The sequence below is a fragment of the Dermacentor albipictus genome, chromosome 1, assembly GCF_038994185.2.
Source record: "Dermacentor albipictus isolate Rhodes 1998 colony chromosome 1, USDA_Dalb.pri_finalv2, whole genome shotgun sequence".
NCBI lineage: Eukaryota > Metazoa > Arthropoda > Arachnida > Ixodida > Ixodidae > Dermacentor > Dermacentor albipictus.
The window spans coordinates 327855862-327875562 of NC_091821.1; the positions used below are offsets into that span (position 1 = coordinate 327855862).

The window sequence follows — 19701 nt, forward strand, 5'->3', positions numbered from 1 at the left end:
CGTTTATGTTAATTTAATGAAACGGGTTTACGTGCTACTACTATGACCCGATCATGAGGCACGCTGTATTGGGGGACAGGATTAATTTTGGTCACCTCAGGTTTCTTAACGTGCACCTAATTCACTGTCACACAAAGGTTTTTTTTTTGTCATTCACCCTCATCAGAGTGCGCCAGCCGCGGCCATGGCTGAATTTGTCAGATTAGTCGTCGACATAGTCATTGTGAAGCGTGTTAACAGTACTAAGTAATGCCAGACACAAAACAAGATATACGCAGTATGTGCGCTATGCATTGTCCTCCCTAGCAATGTCAAATTTTTAACTCCTAGGGTTTTACACGTGCTGAAACCCTGATCTGATCGTGGATGACTCCGGAAATTTTGACCACATGGAGTTTTTTAATGTGCACCTGTCAAGATTTTTTACAACGTCACTAAGCAACTCATTGATGTTCTGTTTCATACTAAGCAGTCATCGCTGCGGAAGGTGCAGAAGTAGTTCAGTCATAGATGTATCACTCTGCGTGTTTCTCAGAGCACTTATTCTATTTTACACAACGCTGTCTATGCAGAAGCAATTTCACATACAACTACAGCCTGTGGGCACAAGCTTATGTCAAATCATGTATTAGTTCTTCACCTCTGTGTCTGTGCTTCCAGTTTGCGACGTACTGCGACTTATTGCGATGCGGGAGAATGCATGATAACGTTACCAAACAGAATGAAGATATAGAAGATTTGATACGAAGGAAAAATATTAGAGCGCAGCTCTTAGGCGCCCGTTTCTCCGGCAAGCGTCGGCGTTCCCGGCGTAACCTAGCGAACGAGCGCAGATAAAGATGAGAGCGAACGCGGCGAGTAGCGGGAGATGAAAAAAAGCTTCGCGCGAATAGGCGCGAGGAGGAAAGGGGAGAGGAGGAAGCACCGGGAGCGTCGGGCGGGGAGCGGAGGAGGGTTTGGCAAAAGCGTGCGAAGAAACTCTTATCGTCGTGCACGAGGGGATTTGCGGCGATGACTACGAGATGGCGCCATAGTAGCGCGCGTCGTCGGAGTCTGTCGGCGGCGGCTTCTGTGAAGCGCGCCCACGCATCACCCACGTGCTGGCCCCACGTGCTGGCTCTCGCGTTGCCCAGATCAGCGAGGCAGTCGTGCCACATTCGCTCCGTTTGCAATGTGCCGCACGAGGCCGGTTGTACGCGCCAGCCAATTTATCGCGAAATGAAAACACGTAGAGAGCTACGCTCAAATTTCGCATTAGGGAGTATCGTAATCGTCAGTGAATTTTTTGCAGACTCATTGAGATATAAAGAAAGGAAAACTGAAGCAGCTTCACAAATAAACAAAATAATTTCGAGGTTAGTGGAGGGTTAAGAATTTACTTTGACCACATGGGTTTATCTAACATGCACTCTCTTGGATTCCGCCATCCCTGGAATGCGGCTGCCGTGGGCGCGATAGAAACCATGACCTCTTGTTCAGCAGCGTGATACCATAGGCAGTGAACAAAGGGAACTGGTCGGAAGCAGCTGCTGATATAAAAAAAGAAGAAAAAGAAAACTACAGATAACAAATAAATAATACATAAATAATAAATAAAATAAAAGCTGCTTTGGAAGAAAAATGCGGTACAATAGGACTTCCTGTCTCCCTATCGCTGAGAAGATTATTTAATGAAGGAAATGATTTTTTTGAAAATTCGTTGTTCTTTTGCAATATTTTCTTTCTTTTTACTTCTTATTCGAACACAGATCGAGTGAATCCGGTCTCGTCTTGTGATAATGATATTACTTTCAAGACTGAAATTTATATTTTTCGGTATTATATATTGTTGTACTAATTGGTCTTTTGGATGCATTTTTTGTCCCAATGTAGCAGCAAACGTAAGTATCTATTTACATGCATTGTGTTAAAATGTTTTATTTATTTATTTATTTATTAGTATACCTACACTTCGCCCATTCGGGCATTACAAGGTGCGATTACAGGAGGAATTACATAATAGAAAGGCACGAAGTATGCACCATATACATGATTAAGCATTAGAAAAAAAAGGTGTACAATTAGCATAGCCGGCTGAATGAGCACGTGAAGCAAAATGCAGAAACTGTACAATTCAATGACGGGTGAAGACACGTAAAGGAAATGTGAAACCTATCCTAGCGGTGCACAACCAAACAAAATGGTAACAAAATAACAGCACCAGTAAGCCTCTGAGCCTGAACGCAACATACACTGATTGTGGCATGCAAAAAATTTCCCCATTACTTTCCATAGGCCACTGTTGCAACTTGATTTGATCGGTTACTCTTGTAAATACATCATTGCATATATTGTACTCTAAACGCAATGCTGCCCCCGCCATCTAACATCTAACGGCTTCCTGGTACCTCGGCAAGCTTTTTTTTACAGCGTTTAGCCTATAGGCAGCCATCCATACCATTACTGATAAAATAAAGGAAGTTCGTATTTGAATATGCGCATGCAGCTAATGCAATAAGAAAGACGAAACTTACAGCTGCACGAAATTTGACTTTGTGCATTGATTGTCCAAAATTTTGATGAACTGAAGACAAGGCCTTTCGAGCCTCTGTTATTGTTATTGCTAGCTCTCACAGACGTCATATCTGCAGGATTCTGGTCTTCAACCAAGTACCGTTGCGGTGCTTCTCTGCGTATACGGTGACGTAATGTGTCGAGGACGAGGTCGAGGGTTCGGTTGCACGCAGCGGCGACAGTATTTTCAAGGGGGGAAATGAAGTAAGCGCTCGTTGCCGTTCTTTGACATGCACGCTAAAGAATACCCGTTCTGGCCAAATATATCCGGAACCCTCATCTACGACTGCTCTTGCGCCTTCGTACCGTCTTGTGCCCGTTACGCTCCGTTAATAAATCAATACCTCCCCGCCACCCGATCCCATTATCGTCCACTGCGTGCTAATGCCGGAAAGTTAATTATTTGCTTCTTTTTTTCTTTCTTTCCTTCTTTCTTTCCTTCTTTCTTTCATTCATTCATTCCTTATTTATTTATTTATTTATTTATTTATTTATTCATTTATTTCATGTGTTAATTAGGCGTGTTGCTGCAATGGAAGAGAAATATATAAATTGTAAGGTGCGTGGTAGAAAGCGCAAACAGAAGACGCAGGAAAAGCAAGAGACAGGATAAGCAATGACTAACAGCGCTACTGTTATCTAAAAAAAAAACGATTTATAAAGGCAATGACGCACACGTGCGCACATGCAAATAAGCTGTAAAACGCCGCCTGCACCGGTTCGCTTTTAAGGCTGATAAAAGATGATACCACGACAAGCAAAGCACTGTATTGACAGCAAAACGCACAGTTGGTTATGCAAAAAGGCAATTTCTTTTTATAAAGGTTGGCCAACGCGGAGAAAGCTTTTTTTTTGTATAGTATATATGGCTCCAAGAATTTCATGCGTTGTTTTTCTTGTGGAGGTGGGGATCTAGAATATAAGTTTCCTTATTTTACATAAAAGCACACATCTACACGGCTGACAATGCGCCGCAGTAGGCGCACAATCCTTTTCTTTAATCCCATCATATGGAAAAAGAAAAATTTCTCCTGCATTACCCATCCGTTCTTGGCTTTCCTCGAAAAGAAATTGCTTTCATACATAACAATGCATGTTGCTGATAACACAGCGCTTTGTCTGCCGCGTTATTATCTTTCTTACCCTTTTACAGGAAGTCGGTAAATGTAGACGGCTGTTTACTGCTTGTCTGCGTACCCGCATGCGTCCACTGTTGCCTTTAGAACGCATATTTTTTTAGATAAACCTGGGGCCCCTGTAACGTGAAACTATTCCAATCTGTTTTTACTCCAATCCCTTGACGTCAAATTTACGTAACCACCGGCGCAAGCATCGGGCGGCAACCCGAAGCGTTGTTTGAAAATCGCAATCAAGCGCGCTTCTCGTTTCTAGAATCTTACCTTCTTTTGCTTTCAAAGCGAATAACATTGCCTATTCAGCAAAATTTTAACTGCGTGAGAAAAACAGGACATGAACAGGAGCATAGACGCACAGACAAAGCTCTTTCTTTGTGCGTCTATGTTTCTGTTCATGTCCTGTCTTCCTCGCGCAGCTTAAAATTTTGCTGAATCTATGAACTGATTAGCCCAGCAACATGCCTCATTTCAGCATTGCGTACATTGAGAAGTTTTTCTTATCTGATTCGCTGAGAAGAGGCGAGGAGCACGCTCAAGTGGAGATATTTTCGATGGGGCCGAGCCAGCATCGTCAAAGTAGGTAACCGGATAAGAAGGGTGGTTCCAGCGCCTGGGATTACTCCGCTTCCCCTTACTCAGCTTGCAGTGGTGGTGCGAAAATTGCGGCGGCATGCAGCGGAAGGTTAAAAATGCCGCTAAAACGGATCCTCAGCCAATTAGAGTTGGCAGAGCAATGTCGTATACGGGCCAACAGGCCTGGGTAATGTATACCGCTACGCAAAATCTTTTCTTATACGCAAACAAACTATGCTCCCCGGCCGCTCCGAGTGACCAGCGCCACAGCGATCGGCGGGCAGCCATTTTCTATTCCTTTCGGAACAGGCACTCTCCGGCCATTCTAAATTAAGTTTTCTTCGACATATTAATGCGCATTTAACGCGTACACGTCACTTTGACGCTGTCAGTTCTCGCGCTTTTGTGACGTCACGTGACAGACAGGCAGAGTAGGTGCAGCCCAAAAAGGTACGGCCATTTTCTTTCGTTCGGTCTAATCATGCATAATCAGTGCGCATATATCATAGTAGATGGGGTGTTTTTGCGGTTTTCGTGACATCTCATGACAGACGAGCGCAGTGGGTTGTGGAGAGAGAGAGAATAAACTTTTATTCTGAGGAAGCACTGTGTGCGCCGTAGGTGGGCGGTCTCCTTATTCGAGGTAGCCGCGGGCCATGGCCATCTCCCGTGCCATTCGATCAAGCTGCGCTGTTTCTTCGGGTCTGGGTGTATTAGCCTGGCCTTCCACTGCTCCTCAGTTAGTGTTTCGATCTCTACTGTGTCATGTTTTGCACACATCCCCATAACATATGACATAGGGTGTCTGGGACATCATAGTACTTGCAGATGTATGAGTTCTAAGATGGTGAAATTTGGTGCAATATGACGCTGTGGATGTAGGTATTGGTTTGCAATTTTCTAAGTGTTACTGCTTCTTCCATAGTTAGGCTGAGGTCAGGTGCACCATGGCGGGTAAGTTCTTCTGTCTACCCGGTAGTGTTGCAAAATATCGGTGTATGTTTTTCCGGAATTCCTCCTTAGCTCGAACATTTTTTAACCAATCGTGGAGGGCTGATTGCAAAATTAGAATAGAAAAGTTTGGTATAGCTTTACGTCATAGCGTCCCTGTAGTTATTAGCGAGCGCTCGCCTTTGTGTGCTCCTGATCGTTCGTCTTGGTACGTAGTACAAAACCGCTGTTTTATATCGTGTACCCCCTTGCAAGGTTTTTAAAAATATCGCGCGAGCCTCAACCGCACGGCGTGTCAGCGCCCTTGTAGCGGCGAGGGGCACTCCTGAGGCGAATAGTGCAGCAGCATACATTTGAACTGAAAATTGCCTTGCGGGCCCAAGCATACTGTCGGCGATCCCGCCGCCCATCGACGCGACAACGCCGCTGAGCCGCTATGCGGTCGACGCTCGAGCGATATCATTAAAAAATGACAAGAATGTACAACATGTACCAACTCACCCAGCTATCAATCCCATTGAAGTTCGTAGAAGTTGTTTCAAAATTCGAAAATGCCCTCCGAAATGTTTATTCTTATTTTGTGGACGCCCTGCCAGGAATGAGAATCATGCATACGAGAAAGCTGACAACACCTTTCAACATGAATTTCTCGCTACGCTACCGCAATACGTTTGGTCCACTTGCCAGTTACGGCAAGTACATCGCTTTCTGCACCGGCTTACGTCTTCTGGGTTGCCACCGAAGAACTCGATGTTTTCCAGGACCCAATCAAGTGCGATCTTCTGGTCGTAGAGACCCACGTTGCCCTTTATGTCCACGATTCGACCGTTAAGAAAGCCGAACGGGCCAAGCCGGTAGTTGGGGACCACGACAACTGCATCAGCGTGCAGAGCGAGCAGCTCGCCCCTGTATAGGCTGTGCGAGTTGCTACCGAACTGGAAGTCTCGGCCCACAAACATAACCAGCACTGTCCTGCGTAGAGGTTACGCATGATGGTTTGTAGCGGATGTCAAAAGTTCCTGAGCTATGACGTTATGTACGCGATAATTACTGCATACCCGATCACAAAAATGCGAAACAATTGGCACTCATGGGACCGCATTTCGTAACGTGCATTACAGTGTCCATCCTTTCCTTCCTTTCTCAGACGCCGCCGTGAACATGTCGCAGTTGTCAGCGATAATGTTCACATGGGCGCAAGGAATGATCACAAAGAAAAATCAGTAAATGAAATGGATTGGCAGGAAATACGAGCCCTGGAGCTCGGCAACAGTTCGTTGAGCATTTCGTTGAGCAGTTCAGCATCGCATCCATATACACGAAGGCGTAACAAATTACTGATCTCCGCACGCTCAAGGAAACAGCTATGGAAGGCTTAAGCTGGCAAACGAGATGTGTCATCTCCTGAGACAAGCCGCAGCTATTTCACGTGAATGTTTGACAACAGCAAGCCACTTGGAAAATCTGCCTATAACGCTAATGGCCGTCAGTAGGAGAAGCGAACCCGTTACATGACAGCATCAACGTGCCAGGAAGCGCGTGGTCGTCGGTCTGGCAACCGTCTTGACTAATGCAGTTAGCTCATACAATAAATATTAGAGCACAGACGCAACTAGAAGTATCTTCAGGTTATTGAGAAGAGTTAGCGGTATATTCGTTTTCCTGGATGATTCTTATTTTGCGGATTTTTTTTATCGTGTAGACATAGACAAGGGATGCCCGAAACGGATATGCGCTGCAAATGAGACACGCCGCGTATGTTGCCCATCATCTGCTTGCAGCTTCTAGCGAAGACAGATGCGTCACATATTGCTGCGGTCACAATGTGCACGTTTGTGTCCAGGACTCATCTTTTGCCAGTTCTGTTCAGAAGTGGGCAGAAGGAACCAAGGACTTGGAGTTCAGTTCATTTCACTACCTTGAAGAACCCGTTAGGGGGATTACACAAAGAGTGGTTATAGCATGTAACTGCACAAACACACACACACAAAAAACAGGTAATTACGGTGAAGTACAATTGGGAACAGTTTCCGCAATTTTTGAATGACATATTATATTGCTCGATTCAATCTGCTTACATAATTTAACTCCATTTTGCTTCAATTTATAGAATACTGCTACATACGACGACGTTAAGGAAGTCACTGCTGTGTTTGAAGGGTTGCACACCCTGCTTCGTTCCGTCAACAATGATGAAGCACTGCTTCTTCCCTGGTCATAATGCCTACTGACAATAACTAACTTGCGCATATGCTTCGAGCGAATAATTCAGTTCTCTTAACGAGGAAACATGACATACTCATCGTGCACTAAATCTATATTTGATTACACTTTGATTTCGAGGACTCGCTAGAATATGCACAAAGGCATATCATCCTCTGCACCTGAACTTTTAAAGTGGCCCCGCCGTGGTGTCCTAGCGGCTATGGTGTTGCGCTACTAAGCCCGAGGGCTCGGGATCGAATTCCGGCCGCAGCAGCCGCATTTCGACGGCGGTGGAATGCGAAAATGCTAGTGTACCGTGCATTGGGTGCATGCTAAAGAACCCCAGGTGGTCAAAATTACTCCAGTGTCCCTCACTGCAGCGTGCCTCATAATCAAATTCTCCGACGTAAAACACTTTTAAAGACAATTGATATTTCTGGCTCTTTCGCCTGTTTTCTTGGTAAGTGGTGGTTAGGTATCCGCGACCGTCATATTTTTGCCACCGATACAAAGGGTGGTGCCTTCGCGCAACCGAATTGCTGGGCTTGTTTGCGAATGAACGCCAACAAAAAATATAGGAGACAGAGAAAACATTAGATGTGAACGTAGTTTTAACAAAGTGTTGTGTTCTAGATAAGGCACTCACAGCAATAAAATGAATGTAAACAATGGTAAATAGCTTTCATTACACACACAGGGGCATTGAGGAGGCCATGAAGATAGGAAATGGGCGACGGCGCTAAGATATCCCTCGGCTCTGTTGAATGCGTGCCTGCGTTAGGCGCAAGAGAGTTCTGCGTGTAAGCGAATAGCCGGGCCTGCCGACGCGTGCTGTCGGGCGAGAGTTTTCGTCCGCAGGTTTAAATGCTGTGGTGGATCGAGTGGTTGGTTACGTCTTCCTTCGTCTTCTTCAGCCGCCGTCTTTCCTGTGGTAGCTGCAAGGGTCTCCGGCACTGCTACACTGCCACTGGTTAACGGCTCCGTTTTCCACACATTTACGGAATGAAACAACCAATGCTACCTAAATGCCCTCACTGAAACAAATATACCGCTTCAAGTGCATCATTAAATAATTAGGCGGATAACTTTGTAGAGGCGTCTGACTATTCGCTTACACTGACAAGTATCATGGATGATTTCTGCAGAATATCTTTCTTAAGGAGTCTGCAGAGTGTAGGAATAAAATTATGCAAACTTGACGCAATTATTGACAGTCCATCATAGTTAGCGATTGAAGCAGATACGAAAAAGTCTTAACAATTAAATTGTGAAGGTGCTGGAACCACAATCTGATAATGAGGTACGTACGTCGTATTGCGGGGAGCTGCGGGTTAAGTTTGACCTCCGGGGATTTTTTAACGCGACCAAATCTAAGTACACGAGCGTCTTAGCATTTCACTCCCGTCGGAACGTGGCCGCCGCGGACCGGGATCAAACCGGCGATGTCGCCAGCTCGGTATAGTGTCACGCCATAGCTATTAAGCTACCGCGGCGCTTTTGGATGCGAAGAAAGACATCAGCTGAGGGTGTTCTGTCAACAGCAAGGTTCCTCACCTGAGCCCGCATTCGCTGATGCAGCGGCGACCCGGCAGCTTCGGCGTCCAAATGTTCAGGTGAAGGCAGCGCTCCGTCACTGGGAGGTCTCTGTCGGCCATTGCATAGTCCTTGTCCTGCACACAGCCCGGCTTCATCGAGAGGGCCTTGACGAGAAGAAATTGCCTGTCCATCGCCAGGGACTGTTGGAAGCGCATGCTACGGACGGGATCGCGCGCAAAGCTGATGCCGAGAAATTCGTGCACCTGTCTCGCGCCCACCACACGGGTCCGGCCAGCGTAGCGCCCGCGCACTGCGCTCACTTGCACCTCGTGGTCCACCTCCCACACAAAATACAGCAGCGCGCCAGTGCCTGTCACGAGGAGTAGTATACCAAAAGTGAAGCAGATGGCTTCCCTGGATGTCGTGCAAAGCAAAAAAATAATAATAATAAATTACAAGCAAATTCAAAACGGTTAACATCTGCGTAAAGAAAAGCATTCTTGGTGTGAATGGCTCATGAACCACGTGTGTGTGTGTAATCAAGTGTGGTTTGCGCGCGATTAATAATAGAATTAAAGAGCAACATGTCATATGAAGAAATGATTTTATTTGCAGTGAATTATATATAGGATGTATATTAAATACACATATTCGAGAGATCCTTGGTTGCCTCATCAGCTGCTTCAGTGTTTCCAAAGGTAATCGCGAGTCCCGTGGAGATCTTGCATCTTAGGCACTTCACCGCCACGTACATCACATGCGAGGGCACCACACCAAGTCTGTCACTGCGGCGAATCTCGCTTGTGTTGTGGTCAAAGGCAGTGGGATGCACTTTAGAGTGAATACACCTCGGATGCGCCAATTACAGTTCAGTAAATAACTCCTGGCAATGCTCGTCAAAGAGTACGCTTACAGGTGCCTTATTCTCTCCAGGATAGACTTAGATGTATTTATTCTCCTTCCAGACTACAGTCTCTTGCTTTAGAGTGAGAATCATATTTGCCTGAACGGGATCTTCCACAGAGAGGGTGTCGATTTCTTCGGCGTTCTCGGAATCTTCGAAGAGATCTAACTCTTTAAGACATCGGTCGACTGCTCCTGGTACGTGAAGCTGTCCTAGCCGTTCGAACGAGAGAAGCGAGACAGTTCGTCCTTGTTCAAGCTCGTTCGTCATCTCGCACAAACCACGAAGTTCGCAACGTTGTTTGTTGTGAAATATGGTTTTAGAATGGACACGAACCTCTTTTACATACGATGTACGTCCGAGCAGGACCACCGTTGAGTAGCGGCGATCCGGTCTGCTACAAAATACAAGGTGGGCTCTCTGTGTTGCTTTCTTTGGGGGCAACGCCGTTCAAGGGAGACTAACCGCAACTGCTCTAAGTGAGTCGCTCGAACTTCGGCTGTCTTAGCGACGTACCAGCGATGATCTGCTTCTGCCTGCTCGCGGTTGCGTTTCGTAAGCTCACCGTCAGTCAGTACCTTCTTCCGTCGAGGCATCGATGTGGCATGGACATGGAGGAGAACCATGTCGATACTCTCTTCTACACACTTGCTAAGGCGGACAGCGTCGTGCAAATATTGCAACGAGGTGTGCGTAAGGTGGCTTTTGCAGCGGCAATAAACGTGAGCCACACGGACCTGCCAGCGTTTGTACTCGTTTCCTGCAATAATTACTAGAGGAAACTCTGCCTCTGTGATCGGTCAGCCGCCGAGGGAATGATGCTTAGAACATGGATTAGTCAGGTCTTCGCGTTTATGAATTAAGACGGTCTTGTGGCTCTTTACAGTGTAAGCCTTTATGAGCTCATTCTAATAGCCGTTTCGGTTGCCGACGTTGTCCGTTGCCGCCACCGCCGCCGCCGACGGTGTCCGTCACAGCTATCGCTGGGAATGAGAAAAAAATATACCTAGTTCCTACCGGAATTCAACCCAGGCCTGCTGTGCAGGAGTCAGCTACTTTACCACTAAGCCACGCCAGCGCTTGCTAACTTGCAGCGGAAACATGTCCTATAAACCCGTCCAAACGCGCGAGGAGACACGCGATGTGAGATGCGTGGTGCGTAGCGTCGATAGTGCACATTTTTCATTGTAGTTAGATACTATTACACCAGGTGACACGCCATGTAGCAGTCGCATAGATATCGGTACAAGGACGATAGAGAAGGGCCTTGTATTGCAAAATATCTATGGTCGGCGTCCAGCGTCCATCATCTACCGTCTTGTGAGAGAGAAATCATTGAGAACCACGCATACCCAACCACGCGGGCCCTCCGTGTAGCGCAATGATATTGCTGAACTAATTGAATGTATCACAGTTAAATGGACAATAAAAATCGTAAAGTACGGTTTACACGCAACCTATAGACATGATAGCGTCGGATTGTAATTTGAATATACGAGAATACATAATTCTGTAAGGTGGCAACTCAAAGACAAACCTCTTTCTCTACGTTTTTACCATTAATAAAGCGGCGCCCTCGGTTCCTTGCAAAACCATCCAGATTGCGCTCGCCTCGGCGCATCCACGGCCCATGCAAGAGGCCGCGTTTCTACCAGCAAGGGTTCGCTGCCGGCGTTTTCCGGTAAACATTACGGTTACATAAGCTCCAGTTACCAGGAAGTGTGAGAAGCAGTCAGGGATCCTTGAATGCTATCGCGTTCCACTCTTAAGGGCCAAGCTTAAGTGTATTTAAATTTTTATCTTGCTGCCCTAGCGAGCTAACGAGGGCAGGCGAGCAGGTCCGGGGCTTATGCGCACCTTCCTGTTGGCAGAGACGAGACACGTCGTTGCGTTTTCCATGCCCATAGTTACCTATGGGCATGCTCCAGTCACATGATATTGAAATTATAAGGTGAGTCTTTGTGGATTAGATGCGGGCAGGACGCGCACATACAAGCCTCGTAACTCAACTGTGCCTGTGCCGCAGTTTGCCGCGGAGGCGGTTAGACGGCGCTGCGTGCACCAAAAGCCACGCACATCGCTCTTCGCGATTCACTCCGTCGTGATAGACATTAAGCCCCAGCGCGTTTTCTTGCTGCGTCGGAAACGCACAAGAACGCGCATATTACAGGGGCAGCTGCTTCACGTCATACTGATTCCTTCTGTCACTCCGGAGCATGCGCTAACAAATGAACGGACCACCATCACTAGCTGGTCTTTCTCTTCATTGCTTAGCGATGCTAGAGCTTAATTAGCTGACCTCGCAGCAAGACAGCCCCATAGGGTGTAGCATCACCTCTACTCGCGGCGAATTTCCTGTGGCAATCAAGTGGAAGCTGCGGGGACGGCTCTTCTGCTTTTGTCTTACCGCACCAAGTATACTCCGGCATCGTTTGGCAACGCTTCGGGTTTCTATGAACAGAACTTGGAATCGACGCAGCTACCAGGTGCGACGTTTTCGCGTTTGCCAAAACGCGCGAAGGGGGGGGGGGGAAGCTGCAAATTGGTGTACTTCCAAACTCAGCAACGTGCTTTGTCTTACTTAACTGTTACAAATGAAATGTTTATGTTTTCTTTTTCAAGATTAAACTAACGCGGATGAAAATGTGGGACTTCTTTTAGAAGCGCTCACGCTTGTGCGCGCTTTGCCTCCGTAGCTTTCCCTTCAGTGCCACAGCTAATTGTCTATGTATATAGGCGACCACATGAAGGCGGTGCCTTATCAGCATGCGTGTTCTGTCATTCACCGCTGAGGCCCTTATCTTTGCTGGACTGGTTCATTTGACAGCGCCACTCGTAGCAACAAAAGAACCTCGAAAAAAAAAACACCCTTTGTAGAAGGCGTGGACACGCGCCTGATTTGTGGTAACTCTGCTTAGGGCTGTACGTCATTATGAGATAGCCGATTTCGTCAGATAGCGCTGGCTTTTAGCCAAGCTTATATAGCTATGCGTCTGAGATTGTCATCCCCCATTTAGGGAGAAAAATAGGTTTTATTTGCTGCAAGTTGCCCTAAACAGAGGAATGCTAGCCGTGCTGGGATTTAAATTTCTTTGGTGAAGACAAAAGTGGCTATAACGCTGCATTCCTAAGAATGGGAAGCAGTTGAGTACCGTAGGCAGCGTAACTGTCTTGTTCAAAGTGGACCCTTGAAAGTTTAAGCGCCTATGTTGTGTCATTGCAACTGCCACGCAACAGCTGTCCGCTGTCTATACGATGTGTAGCTGCCCAAATCTCCATAATTGTGTCAGAGGAGTTGCGGGTAAGATTAATGTGAAGTAGATATTTTCTTCTTGACCAATAGTTCTCAACGGTGGTCCTTTCCTAATCATAGCGTTAATTGAAGACGCCTCACAGTGGCAAATATGATTGACTTCGTTCAATGATTTTCATGACCAGAAGGGCCTCCTTATTTTTTTATTCTCAATTTCATAAATTAGCATTCAAATTTCTTCGGCTGTTCAGAATACGTATGCTAAAGTTACGATCAACATGCGTGTGGATACGTTTGTGCGTAAACATTTCTTTGCCGATATTTAATGTGACTCATTATACATTACACAAGTAGAATTGCAGACCTTCGTAACGAACGTCTTAAAACGGATTTACAGTACTTGGTAATTTTGCACCTGTGCTTTTTTTCAAATACAGACAGACAGGCGAGGTAAACTGTAGAGCCAGATTCAATGTGCGTAGGCAGATCCCTATAATAGTTGTCAAGCATTGCCGTGTACGTGGGTGAAGATAGCTAAAGCGTGTGTCTCGCCCTTACTTAAGTTATGTTGTGTGAATACCACGTGAACAATGTTCAGCGAAATAAAATTAAATCTGTCTAATCTATGACATCTTCTCTAGATATAGCAAGCCTGTATGTGCGGCTTGTATGCTGTGCTGCGAAGCACCTCCGAAAGGATATTTACGCTGTTGATGGCAAGACATCGCTCCGGATGCTGTTATCTTCCATGCTGTGGAACTTTCTGAACATGGTTCGCAGCTTTCCAGATGCGACGTCGCTAGCCTCGCTCCAGTTGACCTTCTGTATTGCCTCGATGGAGGTGCAGCTGTCACCGTGGAGGAAGCCTGCGAAGAGTAGAATATATCTAGCATGAACCAATAGGTCGTTTTTCGTGACTCAAACGCAGCTGTATGACAAAGCTCAGGAAATTGAAAATTCCTGTTGCAAGATGCCAATAAATACAAATCTCCCATCACTGATCATGCCGCAGTGGCACCACGCCCGGTAGCTGGTGGTACCCGTCGCGCACGTCCATAGCCGGGCAAACTTTTTGGCACCGCATCCTTTTAGGAAGACACAAAATCGAAATTTGGAAAAGTTCATGTAATGCCCATCAATTTCACGGTAGGTAAACCATCACAGCGCCAGCGTTTTGTCTCACAAGGTTTGTAAGAAATCCGTAGTGGCGTGCAACCATGACTATGCTGGCACATAAACTGTGGCTCAAAGCAACACATGGAGGGGGTGAAAAGGGTGCACGAGTGTAGCAAAAGAGTTCTGCACTAAGCAGTGCCGCCTTTCGAGAAAGCGCTACGGCGATACAAGGAGCATGTCGAGCTCTGTCTTCTATTTGTCCCTGCCTCGGCTTTGCTGAGATTTTGGTTGTGGTTACGCAAGATAAGCTCAAGTCTGCCGGCAGTTATCTTGTGTGACACAACTGCACGACCCAATGTGTGAAGCAACGTGGCGGCCCTTGCGCTAAAAGAGTATCTTCATGCGCCCAGTCGAACGACTGCACGACGAAATGCAAAAATTGCTTGACTAAAAATAAATAAAATTCCCGTTGTGTAGCGAATTTTCTATGCTGACTCTTTGGTAGGGGTGTTTAAATAGAACCCAGTAGAAATCTTCTAAAAAATGACTTCTGAGCATTGAATCATATATTGAGTACATTTTATTATTAAACCAGGCGAAATTTAATGTTTTCGTTCAATCGGTATTGTTAAGAAGAATATTTCGATCGACATCATCATTTCATACATGCATGTCGCTTCATTCGCAGCTGGGCTTCCCGTGAATTACCGACCTTGTAATCAGAAACAATGAACTTCATTCAATTATCTGGTGCACCACAACAAATACAGTAATCAAAGAGGACACGCGTCATCAGACGCACGTAATGTGCACCGTGTTCATGTTCGTTGAAGGACAATTGCGCGCTTTGCGTGACCGCCCACTGTTTTAAAGTAATATAAATGAAGTGAGAGTGGCCAAGCAATTAATTGATTTAACTGAATTGAGACAAACATTTAGCATACGAGCTGCCTGAAAGTGCGGAATTATTGAATGACTCAAAATTATTCAGCAAAAGTTATCTGTCCCGGGCTTTAACCCCAAGAACTGGTGACTCCGCGCATTAAGCGCGGCACTCCGACAAATCACACGGAACAGTCTCCCCTTGCATTGATATGTATGCCTCAAGACTATACGATAGGTGCTGTCATTCCTTATTTATACACACAAGCAAAAATGCGACAATTTCGACTAGTGAATTCCAGAATCGAATAGGAATGAAATAGGGGAGACTGTTCCAATCGCATTCAAGATTTCGAACATTTGCGCACCTCCCCTTTAGTAACTTCGAATTATTCGAATGCGCTAATAAATGCACCAGGTTGAAAAAATTCTGCGGATACCATCGAAGATGGTTGTCTAAGTAAGCGAATAGCCGTGCCGGCTGTCGCTGGCGCATATACCTTTACTGTCCTCCGAGTCACCTCTCTTATCCGCTGATCTTCCAAGGAGAAGGTCGAACCATGTTGGCCTTTGTTTACACGTACACAATGGAAATCCAGAGCCGGAGTAGTGGACACCGACAGGCGGTGGGTTGTGCACAACTGGGAGAAAATATTGACGCGGCAATTTCGGAAGAAAACGTGATCTAACGCAACGTTTTTAGAAGGCATGAAAATAAATAGAAATGCCATGACGAGCAAAAATGGCTCAGAGGTACGTACTATAATCGGCGTATGAGTGAGTACAAGAATTGCCCTGCGCGCAGTGCGCAGAACAACTATGGTCAATGGTGAAGCGCCAACGACGCATTTACAATTAAATTGTATCATTTTAGCGCTTCATTTTTATTCCTTGGCAGGGATTTGTGTCAACGGCATCACGTCTGGCCGATTTAGTACTAGAGAACCGATTTGGATACACTCTAAGAAAAACTGGCCCCCTTTGGAGCTTATCTTGTTTCCAAACTATATTGTTAATCTACCTTGTGTGTACTTTTCTTTAACGCTGCGCTTGCAGTACGTCCAGATCATGGATCGCACGCGCGCAGAACTCGTGGCATAAGAGTTCCTGACTGGAATGTAACAAGCGCGCAGCGCATGATAGGAAAGTACACACCAAATGGTGAATATCGTTTGGGGATAAAATAAGCCCCAAAAGGTGTAAAATCTTCATAGTGATACTCACTGAAAAAAATGCAGCAGATTTTTTCTTAATAGAGAGGTAGAATAAACAGACAGTTTCCTTTCAATTGTATAAAAAACTTGTTAAACACGTAGATATTTTGCATTTCGTTAAGCTTATCGGCACCAATGGCACTTTCGATAATTTGTACGCACCACACAAGGTTTCTACGGCTTCCGATTTTCGTTCTTTTGTTGGTGCCTGCGTCCCTTGCGGGGGAGCGGCGTCTTCCGGAGCCGCGCTGGTCCCGGCAGCCGCACCTTCCTCCACCTGTACGCCAAAAATTGACACCGGCATCGCCATACCTTCAGTCTTGAGGCTGGTATTATTGTTATTTCCAGGGCCACTGTGAAGTCACAAGCTTTATGACAGAACACGTGGGAGCCTGTGTGGCTCGGTACAGGCAGAGCTCTGTGGAGAGCAGCCAACACACTCTCGCATTTCGTGTTGGTTTAGCGGATGCTCTATGATATGGTTCCGCGTCCTTCGCTACAGTCAACTGCCAGACGGTGAGTCGAAAGACATGAGATGTCGCGTTCCGTCATTTCCAGATGCTGTGTGGTTGTGGCTCTAGAAGGATGCACGCGAACGTGATTAGAGAGCGCGGCCGTTATACCTTTGCAATCTAGAGTGTGCTCCAGCCGCTTACCAGCAGCTTATATAAATAAAACATTTATATCGAGTGGCACACTCCGGTGTTTACTCTCATAAATGTTGGGACTACGTAGGGCGGGCGAAGTAGCACTGCAATAGCCCTCAGTCAATCAAGGAGCAAACTCTATACATACATACACACACACATGCACACACACACACACACACACATACATACATACATACATACATACATACATACATACATACATACATACATACATACATACATACATACATACATACATACATACATACATACATACATACATACATACATACATACATACATACATACATACATACATACATACATACATACATACATACATACATACATACATACATACATACATACATACATACATACATACATACATACATACATACATACATACATACATACATACATACATACATACATACTGCTTCAAAATCTGCTTCAAAATCTGCTTTCAAAACGAAGAACATTGGCTACATTGAGCGCTTTTTCATATCTTATTGGTTCAACAGAGGCGAGGAGCACGCTCAAGTGGAAATAGCTTCGATGGGGACGAGCCAGTGCAGGGAAAATCAATAATCGGATGAGGAGGGTGATGCTGACGCCTGGGATTGGTCCGCTTCCCCTTACTAGATTGCGGTGGCTGGTCGAAAATCACGGCGGCATGCAACGGAAGGTTAATGCCGCTAAAACAGATCCACAGCAATTAATAGCTGGCATGGCGATGTCGTATACGTGCCGAAAGGGCTCGATAACGTTATACTGCCATGCGAAAACCTTTATTATAAACAAATAAATTCATGCTCTCCGGCATTTGCGAGTAGTCAGTGCCTGAGAAATTGGCGGGCAGCCATCTTCTATTCCTTTCGGAAGGGAGCTGTCTCCGGCTATTGGGAGAAAAAAATTCAATTTTGTTCGGCATATTAATGTACCTGAACGCATGTACGTCATTTTGATGAGATTATCAGTTGTCGCAGTCTTGTGACGTCGTGTGACAGATAGGCGAAGTGGGCGCAGCCCGAAAATTTTTGACCAAAAGCAGATGGCTAATGGCGTAAAGGCGTTGAATTAGAAATAATTATTTGCCCTTTGTGCGATCTGTCCTTGCATAATCAGTGTCTACACGTCATATCAGATCGGGAGCTATCGTGGTTTTCATGGCGTTGCGTTACAGGTAAGTGAAGTGGGGGTGGACTGAAAATTTTTTGACCAATCCTGGAGCGCTGATTGCAGAATTAGAATAGAAAATTGTGGCATAACTTTATGTTATAGCGCCCCTGCATACTTTTTTTTTACTCTTGGCGCACATTTTTATTGCAAGCGAACTCTTTTTTTTTATCTTGAGTCCTAATCTTATCAGTACAATAATCAGCATCCTCCTACCTGTTTTCAGCGATCCTGTCACAGGAACGCAGTTTTCTTTCGTGGACCTTTCCCATTGTCTTTATACCATAGAGGAATTATTTATTGCGCTGTGCCTTAAGCTGCGTAAATATCCCAGCCGTGTATATATAAAGAAAGAACACTTCTCAGGTCTTCCTTTAATTTTTTGCTGCTGAGTTTCAAATCAGGAATTAATGGCCTTCGACGTCATGCATGCATGCGACAGCCCGCATGAGCAGCCGGAAGAGGGATTGTGCTTATAGGATATTGATAGTGACCAGTCTGGCTTAAACAGGCTGGGAATTTTAGATGACCATTCAGTTAATTTGGAAGAAGTTTCTTTTTTTGCTTCAGGGTAGAGCTTAATCGCTCGTGATGTACTTATAAAATTTGACTGCACTAACAGTGCCCCCCAAATCTTAATATGAAGACATCATGTTCTTATGCCGCGATACTTCCTACAATTTGTACAGCGGCCATTTCCACAATGTTTAGACATTGTACAAAGACGGGTCTGAGGATAAAGCCTTCCTTCTGGTATTGGCAAGGATTAGTCGAGACGCATTGAACATGAAAAATAATAGCAAAATAAAAATTGCTCGTAAAGAGAAAGCATCACGCGCGCACGTCTTTTCGCTACAACTACTGCCGATGAACATAAATTTTATCACAGATGCAGAAGCAATGACAAGCCGATTTTAGTCAAGGGCTTAATGAAAGTTGATTGCTTCAGTTATCATGGCTAAACTGAAACAGACTGGGGCCGTTTCCTCATCTGATATGTTACCACAAACACAGTCAATATCATGCGTGCAATCAATAGGATCAACAGGAATCTGCCAGGAGTTTTTCCACAATGACTATCGCAGGTCTCTTTATGGAAACGAAAGCGGTACTTGTGTTGCCCACGTAAAAAAAAAAACGCATACGTTTAAAAAAAAAGAAAGAAAAGAAAAAGCTCCTTGTAACTTTACCTATAGGTCGATGAGTAAGGTCCTACTGGCTCTCCATGCAAATCTCACGACTGATGAGCTTTAATTCCGGCCAGTAAAAGCAATAAGAAATTTATTCAGCTAGTTCGTCTCATTCTCCTAGCAGTGGCGTTCACTCGTAATAGAAAGAGGATATTACTACAGAGAAAATTGGGAATATGTTGGCGTTACTGGTTAGTCAGAGTTGGAAAAAAATATGTAGTAGAAAAATGGCTCAAATTGCTTTTGCTTTTTACAAGCCCCAATAACGCGTACTTGCGTACACGTTATTGGGGCTCGTTACGTATGTATACAGTGCTTCACCTTATCTGAAAATTGTAGGTGTGTATCTTAGAAATGTA

The 19701-nt window shown here is 45.3% G+C and overlaps 1 protein-coding gene across 3 annotated transcripts in view; it reads right to left on the reverse strand.

Annotated features, from left to right (window-relative positions):
- LOC135909271 (acetylcholinesterase-1-like) overlaps positions 1-19701 on the reverse strand; it is a 651651-nt gene that overhangs the window by 17609 nt on the left and 614341 nt on the right. For all 3 annotated transcript variants that reach the window (XM_065441182.1, XM_065441190.1, XM_065441201.1), the window contains 5 exons: positions 16486-16600; positions 15610-15750; positions 13818-13977; positions 8973-9368; positions 5936-6185 (listed from right to left, as the gene is read on the reverse strand). In XM_065441182.1, coding sequence (XP_065297254.1) covers positions 5936-6185; positions 8973-9368; positions 13818-13977; positions 15610-15750; positions 16486-16600 — 1062 coding nt within the window. The remainder of the gene's footprint in view (positions 1-5935; positions 6186-8972; positions 9369-13817; positions 13978-15609; positions 15751-16485; positions 16601-19701) is intronic.